Raw genomic sequence first — 15,470 nt, 5'->3', positions numbered from 1 at the left:
GAGAGGAGAACAATCCCAGCCTTTGAGCCCCTCTGACCCTGCCTTGGCCCCCATATCTCTAATGGCCAGTCCTGGAATGTGGGCTCTCACTCTCTCTTTGCACCCAGGAGATGAGAGAGACGGAGAGAGAGAAAGATTGGACAAAGAGAGAGCAGGCCAAGAGGAGGACGGATCTTTAGACAGAGCGACCACAGAGCTCCACACACACGCACACACACACACACACACACATCAATTAACCACTCGGAAGCTGGGGGATGACATAATTACATTTTTAAGCGGGGGACATTACCCCCGACACACACCCCCAAAGGCCCAAAAGAGGGAAGATATTTCCTCAACAGGTCCCTTTTAAACTGGTGCTTAATCAAGCAGAGCCTCCATCCTCCTGCTCCTGCTGTGTTTCGGGGGCCTGAGGGGAGTGAGAGCTCTTTGTCCTCCATCACTTCCTCTCTCCCTCCCTCCGGCGGCGCGTGCTAACGGCCCTGAAGACAGGCCAAGTGTTCCTCCGAACAATACACCTCCAGTCATCATCCCATCCTCTCTCCCTCCGTCTATCGGACACCCCATCTATCAATCCAACGGGACAGGAAGCAGGCCTGTGGCAGCCGAGGGCATGGAGAGGGTTAACAGTGGGATTAGCCTGCTAGGGCCCTGTCTGCAGTGCCACATCAAAGACCAGACAGAGCCAGACTGCACCACATACCAGGCTTAAAGCTGGCTCTCCACACAATTCCTTACAACATGCCTTTCTCATTGAAGGAAGCCATTTTTTTTAGGGAAAACTTTATTTGCATGTGAAAGCTGTTTGAAAGCATGACAGGGTCTTGTCCAGAATGTCCACAGAGCCCAGAGCCAGACTGCAGGCAGTTTGGTGTCAAGGCTGTGGGTGCACCATGCTACAACATATGTCTTCAGAGCGGAAGGATGCAATTGGCTAATTCATATGGAAAAGTAAATGTAGCATACACGCGATAGCATGTGAGAGGGCAAACAATGCTAGACAGTCCAGTACAGATGTCAAGACTGCTGATCATTCAGAAGGAAGGGAATGTTGAGCTCCAGCTATTAGCAGCTGGGTTTCCACGGCAACACATATGTGCATATAAATATTTGGGCATTCAGATGGAGCTTTTGTGATGTGTGTCCATGACCATCTTCACTGGAAGATGTGGGTCTGTGAGTGTGTGGCTCTACAGTGAGGGAAAAAAGTATTTGATCCCCTGCTGATTTTGTACGTTTGCCCACTGACAAAGACATGATCAGTCTATAATTTTAATGGTAGGTTTATTTGAACAGTGAGAGACAGAATAACAACCAAAAAATCCAGAAAAACGCATGTCAAAAATGTTATAAATTGATTTGCATTTTAATGAGGGAAATAAGTATTTGACCCCTCTGCAAAACATGACTGAGTACTTGGTGGCAAAACCCTTGTTGGCAATCACAGAGGTCAGACGTTTCTTGTAGTTGGCCACCAGGTTTGCACACATCTCAGGAGGGATTTTGTCCCACTCCTCTTTGCAGATCTTTCCAAGTCATTAAGGTTTCGAGGCTGACGTTTGGCAACTCGAACCTTCAGCTCCCTCCACAGATTTTCTATGGGATTAAGGTCTGGAGACTGGCTAGGCCACTCCAGGACCTTAATGTGCTTCTTCTTGAGCCACTCTTTTGTTGCCTTGGCCGTGTGTTTTGGGTCATTGTCATGCTGGAATACCCATCCACGACCCATTTTCAATGTCCTGGCTGAGGGAAGGAGGTTCTCACCCAAGGTTTGATGGTACATGGCCCCGTTCATCGTCCCTTTGATGCGGTGAAGTTGTCCTGTCCCCTTAGCAGAAAAACACCCCCAAAGCATAATGTTTCCAACTCCATGTTTGACGGTGGGGATGGTGTTCTTGGGGTCATAGGCAGCATTCCTCCTCCTCTAAACACGGCGAGTTGAGTTGATACCAAAGAGCTCGATTTTGGTCTCATCTGACCACAACACTTTCACCCAGTTCTCCTCTGAATCATTCAGATGTTAATTGGCAAACTTCAGATGGGCCTGTATATGTGCTTTCTTGAGCAGGGGGACCTTGCGGGCGCTGCAGGATTTCAGTCCTTCACGGCGTAGTGTGTTACCAATTGTTTTCTTGGTGAATATGGTCCCAGCTGCCTTGAGATCATTGACAAGATCCTCCCGTGTAGTTCTGGGCTGATTCCTCACCGTTCTCATGATCATTGCAACTCCACGAGGTGAGATCTTGCATGGAGCCCCAGGCCGAGGGAGATTGACAGTTATTTTGTGTTTCTTCCATTTGCGAATAATCGCATCAACTGTTGTCACCTTCTCACCAAGCTGCTTGGCGATGGTCTTGTAGCCCATTCCAGCCTTGTTTAGGTCTACAATCTTGTCCCTGACATCCTTGGAGAGCTCTTTGGTCTTGGCCATGGTGGAGAGTTTGGAATCTGATTGATTGATTGCTTCTGTGGACAGGTGTCTTTTATACAGGTAACAAACTGAGATTAGGAGCACTCCCTTTAAGAGTGTGCTCCTAATCTCAGCTCATTACCTGTATAAAAGACACCTGGGAGCCAGAAATCTTTCTGATTGAGAGGGGGTCAAATACTTATTTCCCTCATTAAAATGCAAGTTAATTTATAACATTTTTGACATGCGTTTTTCTGGATTTTTTTTTTATTACTCTGTCTCTCACTGTTCAAATAAACCTACCATTACAATTATAGACTGATCATTTCTTTATCAGTGGGCAAACATACAAAATCAGCAGGGGATAAAATACTTTTTTCCCTCACTGTATGTTTCTGTCTCTCTCTCTCTCTCTGTGTGTGTGTGTGTGTGTGAGAGAGAGTGGGTTGGTTCTTCTATCCTTTTGGGGACCTAAAATCCCCCAAAGTCCCCACAAAGATAGTATAACAAGGAAAATTCTCCCTCGTGGAGACATTTCCCACATCCCCATGAGGACAAAGGCTATTTTAAGCTTAGGGGTTAGGTTTAGGGTTAGGGTTACAATTAGGGTTAGAATTAGGGTTAGGGCAAGGGGTCAGTGGTTAGGTTTAGGGTTTGGGTTAGGGAAAATTAGATTTTGCATGAAAAATAATTTTAGGTCCCCACGAGGATAGAAGTACAAAACATGTGTGTGAGTGTGTGTGTGCTTGTGAGGCAAAAGGTTTCAGAAGCAGGAGTCCAATCTGGACCCAGTTCTGCTTCAGAGCCGTTGATCTACAGTACATCTGAGAGCCCAACATGTACACGCACGTGCGTCCATCTCCTACACACACACACACACACACACACACACACACACACACACACACACACACACACACACACACACACCCAAACACACAGAGCCACTGGCCTAATGGACCGCAAGGCTAAACCCAAGAAGAAAACAGAGCTTGACTTGGCCCAGCAGGAAAGAAGCATTTGATTTGAACGATCATCAGTACAGTACGACTAGTCCCCATCCAAACGAACCACTCACATCCGCCCTGAGGATCCACTCCAATAACAAGCAGTATCCTCCCAGTGAGGCCCGTGTTCTGTGACCTGTCACTAAGACACACTAAACCCCATGGCTTGGAGGGACACTTCGAAACGACTGGGAGGTCCAGGGCCTGGTCTCTACTGACCACAGCTGCTCATTTGGACTGGAGACATATACTTTCAGAACTGGCTTACAATTAAAGAAGGGGGAAAAGTTACAGGGCAAACCTCTGTTTTATTTGCATTGTGGAATCAGGGCTGTGGTTGGATGGAAATCAGTTCTCTGTCCAGAGTTAATCTTTAGGACTACAGTAAAGCTTACTATAACATGCATTATGCTGATGATGATGTAAACCTCATGGACCAAGTCAGCTCACTTTTTGCTCTTGACTGCAGAAGCCAATATACAACATATTCATTATTCTCCACAGTAGAAGGCAGCACCATTCCTCCTTATAAGTGACAATACAACCGCCTAGCCCAACAGGGACCCCACATATGGCCACCTCTCCTAGCCTGGAAAGAGTGCCTCAGCCTGGGTATGAGCAGGCCCTGTGGGCCCCTGACAATCAGGACACTGATCCTATCCTGAACACACCCTACATGATTACTATACCCAGCTATAGGAGGAAGGAGGGAAGGAGGAAGGTATGCATGGGCGGGCATACCATATAGTCTACTGCTGGATAAAAGAGCAAGGGGGGGAAAGGGAGGAAGTGGGAAGCTCAGGGGATTTTACTTTGGGGAGATTTAACATAACTACAACCAGTCATTGGGGAGTAACGTAATCAGTAATCACCCTGTAAACAGCATTCAGCCAAGCCCTGTCCAACATAGATGAATGTGGGTGACTTCTGATGACGCCTGCCCCAGTCTAAGTAACATTGGCTGGCTTGAGTGTGACAGGTGCCTTGGCACTTTGAGTCACACACTAATCAGCACCCTCAAGGCCACACTGATCCCCTCATCCCAGTCATACAGTCTGCACTACACTGTAATGGAAAATTGTAATTCATACAGTAACTCTGGGTATTATCAACAGTAAAATATTTGAACTGTTTTACTGCAGCATACTGCAAATAAATGTTGTGGGCTGGGAAATAATTGCTGAATTTCGAATGGTACTGTAATTCCACTCCATAGAATACAGTACCGTGCCGTATCTTTGGAACGACAAAAACCTTTTGACAATACTTTAGTGGTATTGGTATTTTCTTAGGATCCCCATTAGCTGTTGCAAAAGCAGAAGCTACTTTTCCTGGGGTCCACACAAAACATGAAACATTACATAATCAGAACATTAATAGACAAGAACAGCTCAAGGACAGAACTACATACATTTTTTTTAAAGGCACACGTAGCCTACATATCAATACATACACACAAACCAGCTAGGTCAAATAGGGGAGAGGCGTTGTGCCGTGAGGTGTTGCTTCATCTTTTTTGAAACCAGGTTTTCTGTTTATTTGAGCAATATGAGATGGAACGGAGTTCCATGCAATAATGGCTCTATATAATACTGTACGCTTTACTGAATTTGTTCTGGATTTGGGGACTGTGAAAAGACCCCTGGTGGCATGTCTGGTGGGGTAAGTGTGTGTATGTCAGAGCTGTGTGTAAGTTGACTATGCAAACAATTTGGGATTTTCAACACATTAATATTTCTTATAAAAATAAGAAGTGATGCAGTCAGTCTCTCCTCAACTCTTAGCCAAGAGAGACTGGCATGCATAGTATTTATATCAGCCCTCTGATTACAATGAAGAGCAAGACGTGCCGCTCTGTTTTGGGCCAGCTGCAGCTTAACTAGGTTTTTCCTTGCATCACTGGACCACACGACTGGACAATAATCAAGATTAGACAAAACTAGAGCCTGCAGAACTGGCTTTTTGGAGTATGGTGACAGACCTCTCCCCATCTTTACAACCATTGCATCTATATCTTTTGACCATGATAGTTTACAATCTAAGGTAACACCAAGTAATTTAGTCTCCTCAACTTGTTCAACAGCCACACCATTCATTGCCAGATTCAGCTAAGATCTAGAACTTAGGGAATGATTTGTACCAAATAAAATGCTCTTAGTTTTAGAGATGTTCAGGACCAGTTTATTAGTGGCCACCCATTCCAAAACAGACTCTTTGTTAAGGGTTTCAGTGACTTCATTAGCTGTTGTTGCTGATGCGTATATGGTTGAGTCATCAGCATACATGGACACACATGCTTTGTTTAATGCCAGTGGCAAGTCATTGGTAAAAATAGAAAAGAGTAGAGGGCCTAGACAGCTGCCCTGTGGTACACCACCCTTTCCATATTTGAAATTAGAGAAGCTTCCATTAAAGAAAACTCTTTGAGTTCTATTAGATAGATAGCTCTGAATCCACGATATGGCAGAGTTTGAAAAGCCATAATATACACTCAGCAGTCCATTAATCAATTGGTGTGTGTGTCTGTGCTGTGGGGTTGAAGCTACGAACCCATAGGCTTGGCTCTCTCATCCCTTCCAGGCTTCTGGGAAAGAGGGTGGACAATGAGCCTGTCATAGCGGATGTAAGCAATGTCCCCACGCGCTCTGGCAGCTTTCATGGCTGGGATAAATTATTTCCTCTTCTGGCGCACTGCTTCAGGATAGTCCTCGTTGAGAAAAATATACTTTCCTCTCAAGTTCTTGGCTCTTTCCAGAACAGCTACCTTGTCCTTGAACCTCAGGAACTTGACCACTATCGGCCTGGGCCTGTCACCTGGGCCGGTGATGGGTTTTCCAGTCCTGTGGGTGCGCTCTACCTCAATCTTCATGTGGTCCATCTTCAATTTCTTAGAGATAATTTCCCTCACTTTGTCCTCAGACTCCGTCCAGGTCTCATGTGGAGAATCTGCAATTCCGTCCACGACCATGTTGTTACGTCTTGATTGTCCCTCGTGATTTATCCGTCATTGTTGTCATGGATTCACAGACAGAACTGATGTCCTCTCTCAATGACTTACAGATTGCTGTAATCTTGCCGTTCTCCTGTTTAAACTCATCGAGCTGACCCTGGGAGAACTGCAAACTGTTCTTTAGGTCCTGGACCTCTCTGGTCAGGTCGTCCATTCTTTTATTAGTCGAATCCACCAATATTTCGACAAAGCACATGAAGCTATTTTCTTGTTGTTGTAACAACTGCTTGTAGTAACTATTTTTGTTCGTTTAAAATATCCTTCACGTGTGATAGAGAGACACCACTGTCCTCGACAACTGTACTCCCGCTGGCTTTGGTCTTTGTCATGGTAGCTAGCAACGTAGGTTACGTTGTTACTCCTCACAGTTCCAAACAGGGCAGGTCACAGGGAAGATTGAAAACAACAAACAGCAGGGATCTAGACAGCCACAAACCCGGGAAAATCCGCGGTCCCAGCCCTCAAGAAAACCCTGTGCATGGTATTGTTGTTTCTGGCTCATTAACATATTTTGAAGCGTGCCTATATTTGTTGTAGTGAGAATGCTGTACCAATTTAAGGCTTATGTGGTTATAGTGCACCATCAATTTGGGACAAGGGACAGATTGAAGTGGCAGCAAGTCTTAAACCTTAAATGGTTGAGCATTTTGCCATGTCCTTTCGGTCTGTTTTGCCCTGTAGTCGCTTTTTGGAAGCCTTTGGAAGGGCAAGTGATATAAAACACCAAATATTAATGAATACACTGTAATGTGTGAACACTTCGCCAAGCAGCCAACCTGCTTGCACCAATCCCTTGTAATTACAGGAACATACTGTGAAATACAAAACCCTCCCCTCAAAGAATTTAATTATTTAATTTTGATTACAGTAGCATTTAGTTTTTTATAGTATAATACAGTCAATTTTATGGTATTGTACTGTGTGACATTATACAGTACTTGCTTTGATACCGTTTTTATATTACAGTAGGTGTACTTTAATATGAAATACAGAAATGTAGTTGCCACTGAGCAACCCCTTTACAGTGTACACACAGAATGGGGTGTCAACACATGCGGGATGCGGTATGTCTGGGGTTATGTCATCAGTTAATATCCAGGTTAGTTAGAGAAGGGACGTCACTGCCAATGATCTTATACACGTATTCCCACACACACAAATACTCCAAGGTAACATGCACACACACACACAAAGATGGCTGCTCCTTTGTGGGGCTTTGATCCTGAGGGTCACGGGGGCGAGAGGTGAAAGGTCAGTCAAAGGTCAGAGGTCAGAGAGGTACTTACGTTGCAGTTAGAGGACTGGTTAAGATTGGGACTGGATCCGTCAGTCCACTCTGCAGTGTCAGTACTGCTGGACTGTCTGCTGTGGCTCTCATACTCCTTCAGCTATAGGAGAACAATAGTTTAGAGAGAAGGGAGGGCAGGGGATGATGGCCCACTCTCACTATAGAAACAGCTACCCCTCCACATACACAAACAAACACCAATACACAAACGTAGGACACCACACACACACACACTCACACACGCTCTCACACACACACACACACACACACACACACACCCACACAAAGGTCACAAGCCAACATAAATGAGGCCCTGCGACACAAACATACACGGTCAGAAGACAAAACAACTGTCCACAGAGTCGGGATGGGCATTTGAAATGATTTCACTATCCGAATAATATCATAAAAACATTTTCGGATATCCGGATAGACGAAACGCAGGTGTTTTAAAGAAAATTCATATTATTTTTTCAACTTCAATGGGGACTTCCAGCGACTCAGGAGAGGCAGCGCACTACTTGTTGTTTCAGCACAGACAGGTGGGGAGGGGCGTGAGAGGAGCAGGGGCCGGTGTGTCTGACATGGAGGGAGAGACAGAGAAAGTAACAAAAACCGACTAGACACACTTGTTGCTCGGATAGGTTATCTACAGTATCATCTAATTTGGTAGTGTCTGTCTTGACTGCATTACATCGATGTAAAGAAGCTAGCTAGCTACATTAGCCAGCTAAGTTAGTTAGCCAGCTCGCTAGCAAGGCAATTGAGGCTATTTTGCTGCGCTCCCCACGTCCTTGTCTACAACAACTCCATTCATATTAAACAACAGCCTACCTCATTTAGCCAACTTCATTCCGTAATTGTAATTCCATTTTGCATTGATTAGAAATCTCCCACTTCACTTGCTACACGTGGAGGAGCCTCTGACAGTAGTGCTGCTTTGATTGACCGACAATAACAAGCTACACTTGTGAAATGTGTAAAGGCTGGTCCTCTGTAGCTCAATTGGTAGAGCATGGTGCTTGTAACGCTAGGGTAGTGGGTTTCATCCCCGGGACCACCCATATGTTTAAAAAAATTATGCGCACATGACTGTAAGTCGCTTTGGATAAAAGCGTCTGCTAAATGGCATATTATTATATTACTTTTTTATGGTGCGCACTAAAAATGTCTAATGTCATGGTCTATCCTTATATGTAGCAATGTCACAGATAATTACATTTAATTTTAGACAAAGCCTTTTCATTAATAGGCCTACATGTTTTTTCTTTCAAAAATGATTACTCTTGCAATTAATCAAATACTAACGTCCGTTCGGAAATGTTAATATTCGAATAACCATGCCCGTCCCTACCACAGAGGCTGTTCATTGATTCCAGAACCTGATTGGTTTGTTTGAGTGTCAGTGGAGGAGGGTAGAGGTCAGACCAGCACCCAATAATACACCAGTGATACAGGAAGAGGTGGAGGAAAATCAATGTCTGCCTTGGAAAGCTCTACAGGACTGCAGTCACCTGAGTCATGCTCTCTTTTAAAATTACCACAAAGTGGGAGAGGGAGGAAGAGAGGAGAGGAGGAAAAAGAGAGGAAGAGATGAGAAGAAGTAGAAGAATATGACACACAAAAAGGAAAAGGAATAGCAGAAAGGAGAAAGAAGAGGAGACAAGAGGGACGACTGAATGACACTGCAGCCACCACATTCACCCAGAGAACAAATCCAGAATGCATCACTCTAACCACCCCACCAGCGGGGGGGCTACTGAGCTAACATGTCCAACTACCCCTACAGCATGAACAGGACCACACATAAACACCGTGAGTGACCCCCAGGTGCCCTTCTTGGCTAGGGATTCGGACGGTGTGGGTGTGTTTGTGTAAAAAAAAAAAGGGCAGTGCAGGGTTATAATGAAAGCGCAGTTAATGGTTAGTTAGAGTAAGTCATTTTAGTAAAAGCTGGATATGGAGCTTGCGGGATGAAGCAGGAGAGGGGGTAGGCTTGGAGCCAGTCGAGGCAACGTTGCAGTGAGGGAGCTGGGGCTGGGGTCAGTTGTGGGTAGGGTGGGGTGGGGGTCCCCTCCAGGCCCTGGATGGGTGTCTGTCTGTCTGACCCAGGAGGAGCCTGGAGAGGAGAGGGGGGAGTGGGGGTAGGGGGTACAGGGAAGCGGGTGGGTGAGGGGGTTCCTACCCGAGCTAAAGCCTCTTCAACAGTGATCATCTTCTCCTTCACCATCATCATCAGCTGGATGCGCTCTTCGTCACTCATGGTGATCTCACTGGCCACATAGCCTATGTCCTCTCCTAGACGGTCAGAGAATGAGGGGTCAATAAAACAGCTGGGGCATAACATAGAGTATTATGGAATAACATGAAAAACGGGCCGAAATTAGTAATTATTAGATAATAACTATGATATTATAATTTCACTATGTAATTTCTAGGAAAATAACACACTGTACAAAAAAGCGTAATAATGCCATACCTTTCGACATCTGCCGCATGACTCCCTTCTGCGACGTCTTGCGAAAATTCTGCCAGAAGGATTTGTTCTTCTTCTTATTGTCCCATTTAGCTAGGAGGAACAGAGAGGAGAGAGCTTCAGTCAGACAATGCTAGAACACACACTCAAAAGACACACCCACTTCCTTCAGACGGACCCAGTGTTGATGCGTAAATAAGGAAAATAGCCTCAATGTTTTGAATGATTCTCTGATAAAGACTGAAACACAATGGGACATACCATTTTGTTTACAGGGCCATCATTATAAACAGTGTAAAGGACTGTGTGTCTACACATGTGTGCATACACGTGACTGTGCCTGACCCCTCTATCCCCTTCACATTTTGAAAGAGAGAGAGAGAGAGAGAGAGAGAGAGAGAGAGAGAGAGAGAGAGAGAGAGAGAGAGAGATACGTTTCTGTGTGAGATGTTTAATAAGGCCAGACTATTCATCGCAGCACTAACTCAACCCACCCCTTTTTCTCTCGCTCTTTCTCACTACCCTGTTCTCTCTCTCTCACTACCCTGTTTTCTCTCTCTCACTACCCAGTTCTCTCTCTCTCACTACCCTGTTCTCTCTCTCTCACTACCCTGTTCTCTCTCTCTCACTACCCTGTTCTCTCTCTCTCTCTCTCTCTCTCTCTCTCTCTCTCTCTCTCTCTCTCTCTCTTTCACTACCCTTCTCTCTCTTTATCTCTCACTCCCACTCTCACTCTCTTTCTCTCACTGCTCCCAAGGCTGACAGAGGGCTAACACACACATAGAAGCAGTTGCACTTTACACACATACTGGCAACTAACTGCTGTAGCTAGCAGGGTTAGAGCCAATCATCAATGTTTGAATATCACAACAGAACATAATGGGGTATGGTCAATGTATAAATAGAGTTTTAGTTGATTTATTCATTCATTTAAATTGAATTGACTCCAACCCTGCTGGGAAGCTGGAAACAGTAACAGAAAACAGAAGTACTTTTTTGTAAAAGTTGAATTGCTACTAACCTCCATCTTCAGAGCTGGACTTGTGCAGAGACATCCTGGAAAGAACAGAGGAGACAGCGAGAAGAGAGAGAGAGAGAGAGGTGAGGCTTTTGTGTATGTGGGTTTTTTCTCTGGCTGCTGCTCAGTGTCTTCACCACTAGAGGACAGTGGTGGAGCTCTACAGTCACACACAGGCTGGCTCCTGAGGAGCACAGGGCAGATATATCCACAGAGGAGAGGAGATGAATAGGGGGAATAAGAGGAGGAGTGAGGGGGTGAGAGGAAAAGAGGATAGGGGTTAAGAGGAAAGGAGTGGATGAGAGGAGAAGAAGGAGAAAATGGATGACGGGAAGATGAGAAAAGAGTGGATGAAGAAGGGAAGGGGGAAGGAGATGGTAGGAGAGGAGAGGGAAAAAAAGGGAAGGAGAAGAGCAGACAGAGAGAAAAGCACCAGGCAGACTCAGCCTGTTTGTGTTTCCACTTCCCTCTTCTGGATAGACAGGAGAGAGAGAGAGAGAGAGAGAGAGAGAGAGAGAGAGAGAGAGAGAGAGAGAGAGAGAGAGAGAGAGAGAGAGAGAGAGAGAGAGAGAGAGAGAGAGAGAGAGAGAGAGAGAGAGAGAGAGAGAGAGAGAGAGAGAGAGAGAGAGAGAGAGAGAGAGAGAGAGAGAGAGAGAGAGAGTAAAGAAGACAGCGTGGAAAGTTACTGGAGTGAGGAGGAGTAAGGATGCGAGAGTCCACATTTTTTGACAACCCGATTGTCACTGCCCTAAAAAAAAAAATACTGACAATGACGAATAAGAAGACCTATAAAGCTTCTCTAGAGTTCTACGAAACCATTTAAATGGTACAGTTTTATACACAAAAATAGAAATACCTCACTGATACATTGACACACGTTATGATAAATAGTTTCAGTCTTGGGCTGATGTTTGAGTTCTCTTCAGAGCCCAGGGAAAACTTCAACTCTGTAATGGCAGAGTTGATACAAATTTTGATTGATACAAATCATCATGGTAGGCCTGCTTTTTAGTCATCATTTAATTGGGAAGGTTTTTTGGAAAAGCCTTTAGAAATGTTTATTAAACAGCGCATGATGACTAAATTGCACATCGCAAAGATTCAACCAAGACTTCAGACCAATGTTTTTGAAAACGCTACCCATTTCAAGTTTCAAGTTTTAATGTCACATGCACAAGTACAGTGAAATGCCTTTCTTGCAAGCTCTAACCCCAACAATGCAGTAATCAATAACAATGTAATACTAAAAATAACAAGGTAGAACAAAAACACACGAGACATAAAAATAAGAAGAACACGATAAAGTAAGTAAGCATACTATATACAGGGTCAGTTCCAGTACCATATTTACAATGTGCAGGGATACTGGATCACTGGAGGTAGATATGCATAGGGGTAAGGTGACTAAGCATCAGGATATACTGTTTAAATAAATCTTGATAATTAAAAAATATAAATAATAATTTTGAACCAAAAACTAACGTGACCAGATACATTTGTTTCACTTCCACCCTAGCGATCAAGAAAGAATTGGTGTCGCACTGGCAAGTCAAAGAGTCACAAATGCGAGTGTTTTGGTGGCAGTTTTGAGCCCTGCTGTCTATGGCATTGGACAGTCTGTGGCAGTAGGTTGTCTGTTAGCACTCTGTCTGAGTTGGTTAGAGACATGAATCATGCAGGGGTAGTCAAAGACGAGAGCTTGTCCAGTATGAGGCCCACAGAGATACATTAAGTCTGTCTTCATCAGGCGTACAGCGGCCCACACATACAGCGGCCCACACATACCCCTCCTGAAAAAGATAAACCCAGACCTTGGCCTTCCTGCTAAACACATCACACACACACACACACACACACACACACACACACACACACACACACACACACACACACACACACACACACACACACACACACACACACACACACACTCGCTGATGCGTGCAGAGAGGTAGAGACAGGTGGTTGTCAGTTCAGTGAGGGAGGCATGTGCTGGTGTGTGGCAAAAACAAACCAAGCCCGACAGGTCTCCCCCTCTTTTGTGTATGTGTGCGTGTGTGTGTATGTGTGTGTGTGTAGTAGAAGTGACAGCCTTCTGGGCTCTATAGGAAAGTTTAGCGCTGTTTAAAGGTTGGCTGCCATGGCAACATAATGAGATGTTAATTGAATGGAGGCCTGTATGCCTGCCCCCTCCACCCCACCCCATCCCCTCCTCTATCGCTCTATCCCCCTCTTTCTATTCTCTCTATCTCAGCTTTAGTCCCCAGTATGCTAGTGTGGGCCCTAGCTAATGCTAATAGGACTCACTCTTTCTGCTCAAGTCTTGCCCTCTGCTCCATGCTCTATAAATTATTACACACGCACTATAACTGTTTGCACTTGTATTTCTGCTTTAGCTAACTTTATGGTTGTTGTCTTACTTGTATAAGATAGTACAGAGAGGCAGGCTTGCTTTAAAACCATTTAGTTTGGTTCCAAACTTCCCATACACTGAGTCTGAGCGAGTATGTGGCAGTAGCATTCATGTTGTGTGCTTAAAATGAGTATACAGTATGCAATTAATGCCTTTTGCTTTCCTTGTGGGGTGGAGAGTTTTAGTCATGTACTATTGATGATCCAGGAGAGCAGGGAGTGTTGCATAAAGACAGTCTCTAACTCTCTCTCTGAGCAACAGGGGTCTGACTGCAGTATTCTATGTTTGTCCATAATTTTTGGCATTAATTCAGAATAGTTAAGTTAAGGTATAGGATAGGGTTAAAACAGAAACAACTCGACGGTTAAGTTTATGTTACGTTAGGACTTCACTATCGTCTTTTGTTGTTTTTACGTGGTTGCTTTATATATAAAGTCATCATGTTCACTCCACGCGCTGCGTATTGGTCCGCTCCTTCCGACGTTCGTGACAGAATAACCCACCATAAAGGAACCAAGCAGCGCGTCCAGGAACAAAGGGTCTGGACATGGAAGGAACTGGTGGAAGGTAAAGGGTCCTGGACTTGGGAGGAGATCCTAGATGGTATGGATCGCCGACCATGGAACGAGACGGTGGAGAGGCGACGGCGAGAGGAGCAACGGCATCAGCAGGGCCATCATCGTCGGAAGGACGAGAGGCAACCCCAAGACATTTTTTTGGGGGGCACATGGCTTGGGCGACGGAGCAGCAGGAGGCTGCCACAAGGCAGAGTCAGAGGGCTGCCAGGTTAAGGGGGCTGACGGAGGCAGAGAAGGGACTGATTCAGTGGGCTACCAGGTCAAGGGGGCAACTGGGTAAAGCAGGGAAGGAAAGTGTTGAGGCACGGCGTGAGGTACTGGGGTGTGTAACCAGTTCGGTCCGGCCCGTTCCTAGTCCCGTGGTGCAGCCAGTAGTGTGTGTTCCCGTACGGTACGGCCTGTTCCGGTCCCTCGCACTAAGTGTAAGGTGCGCTGTCGCCAGCCCCGGTTCGGCCTGTTCCTGCCATACGCACCAAGTATGGCGGTGCGCGCCGCCAGCTCAGCCCGGCCTGTTCCTACTCCACGCACCAGGGATACGGTGCGCTTCGCCAGCCCAGCCCGGCCTGTTCCTACTCCACGCACCAGGGATACGGTGCGCTTCGCCAGCCCAGCACGGCCTGTTCCTACTCCACGCACCAGGGATACGGTGCGCTTCGCCAGCCCGGCCCGGCCTGTTCCGGCCACTCGCACCAGGGATACGGTGCGCGTCGCCAGCCCCGCCCGGCCTGTTCCTACTCCACGCACCAGGGATACGGTGCGCTTCGCCAGCCCAGCCCGGCCTGTTCCTGCTGCCCGCACTAGGCGTTATGGGAGTCCCCAGGGTCCAGCATGCCCTGTTCCGACTCCCCGCACTAGCCCTGAGATGCGTGTCCTCAGCCCGGTACCTCCAGTTCCGGCACCACGCATCAGGCCTACGGTGCGTCCCCAGGGCCAAGCATGCCCTGTTGCTGCTTCCCGCACTAGCCCTGAGATGCGTGTCCTCAGCCCGGTACCTCCAGTTCCGGCACCACGCATCAGGCCTACGGTGCGTCCCCAGGGCCAAGCATGCCCTGTTGCTGCTTCCCGCACTAGCCCTGAGATGCGTGTCCTCAGCCCGGTACCTCCTGTTCCGGCACCACGCACCAGGCCTACGATGCGCCTCAGACGGCCAGAGTCTGCCGTCTGCCCAACGGGGCCTGAACTGTCCGTCTGCCCAACGCCGTCTGAACTGTCCGTCTGCCCAACGCCGTCTGAACTGCCCGTCTGCCCAACGGGGCCTGAACTGTCC

General features: G+C 46.5%; 1 protein-coding gene across 8 annotated transcripts in view; it reads right to left on the bottom strand.

The window, feature by feature from the left end:
• LOC121552280 (SAM and SH3 domain-containing protein 1-like) overlaps positions 1-15,470 on the bottom strand; it is a 323,777-nt gene that overhangs the window by 33,207 nt on the left and 275,100 nt on the right. For 7 of the 8 annotated variants that reach the window (XM_045211224.1, XM_045211225.1, XM_045211230.1 and 4 more), the window contains 4 exons: positions 11,216-11,250; positions 10,198-10,287; positions 9,904-10,016; positions 7,717-7,818 (listed from right to left, as the gene is read on the bottom strand). In XM_045211224.1, the coding sequence (XP_045067159.1) occupies positions 7,717-7,818; positions 9,904-10,016; positions 10,198-10,287; positions 11,216-11,250 (340 nt within the window). The remainder of the gene's footprint in view (positions 1-7,716; positions 7,819-9,903; positions 10,017-10,197; positions 10,288-11,215; positions 11,251-15,470) is intronic. The other variant, XM_045211226.1, reaches the window with a different exon arrangement.

This window comes from Coregonus clupeaformis, chromosome 36 (genome assembly GCF_020615455.1).
Source record: "Coregonus clupeaformis isolate EN_2021a chromosome 36, ASM2061545v1, whole genome shotgun sequence".
Lineage (NCBI taxonomy): Eukaryota > Metazoa > Chordata > Actinopteri > Salmoniformes > Salmonidae > Coregonus > Coregonus clupeaformis.
Note: the sequence above shows the minus strand (reverse complement) of the source record. Positions and strands in the feature narration are given on the sequence as shown.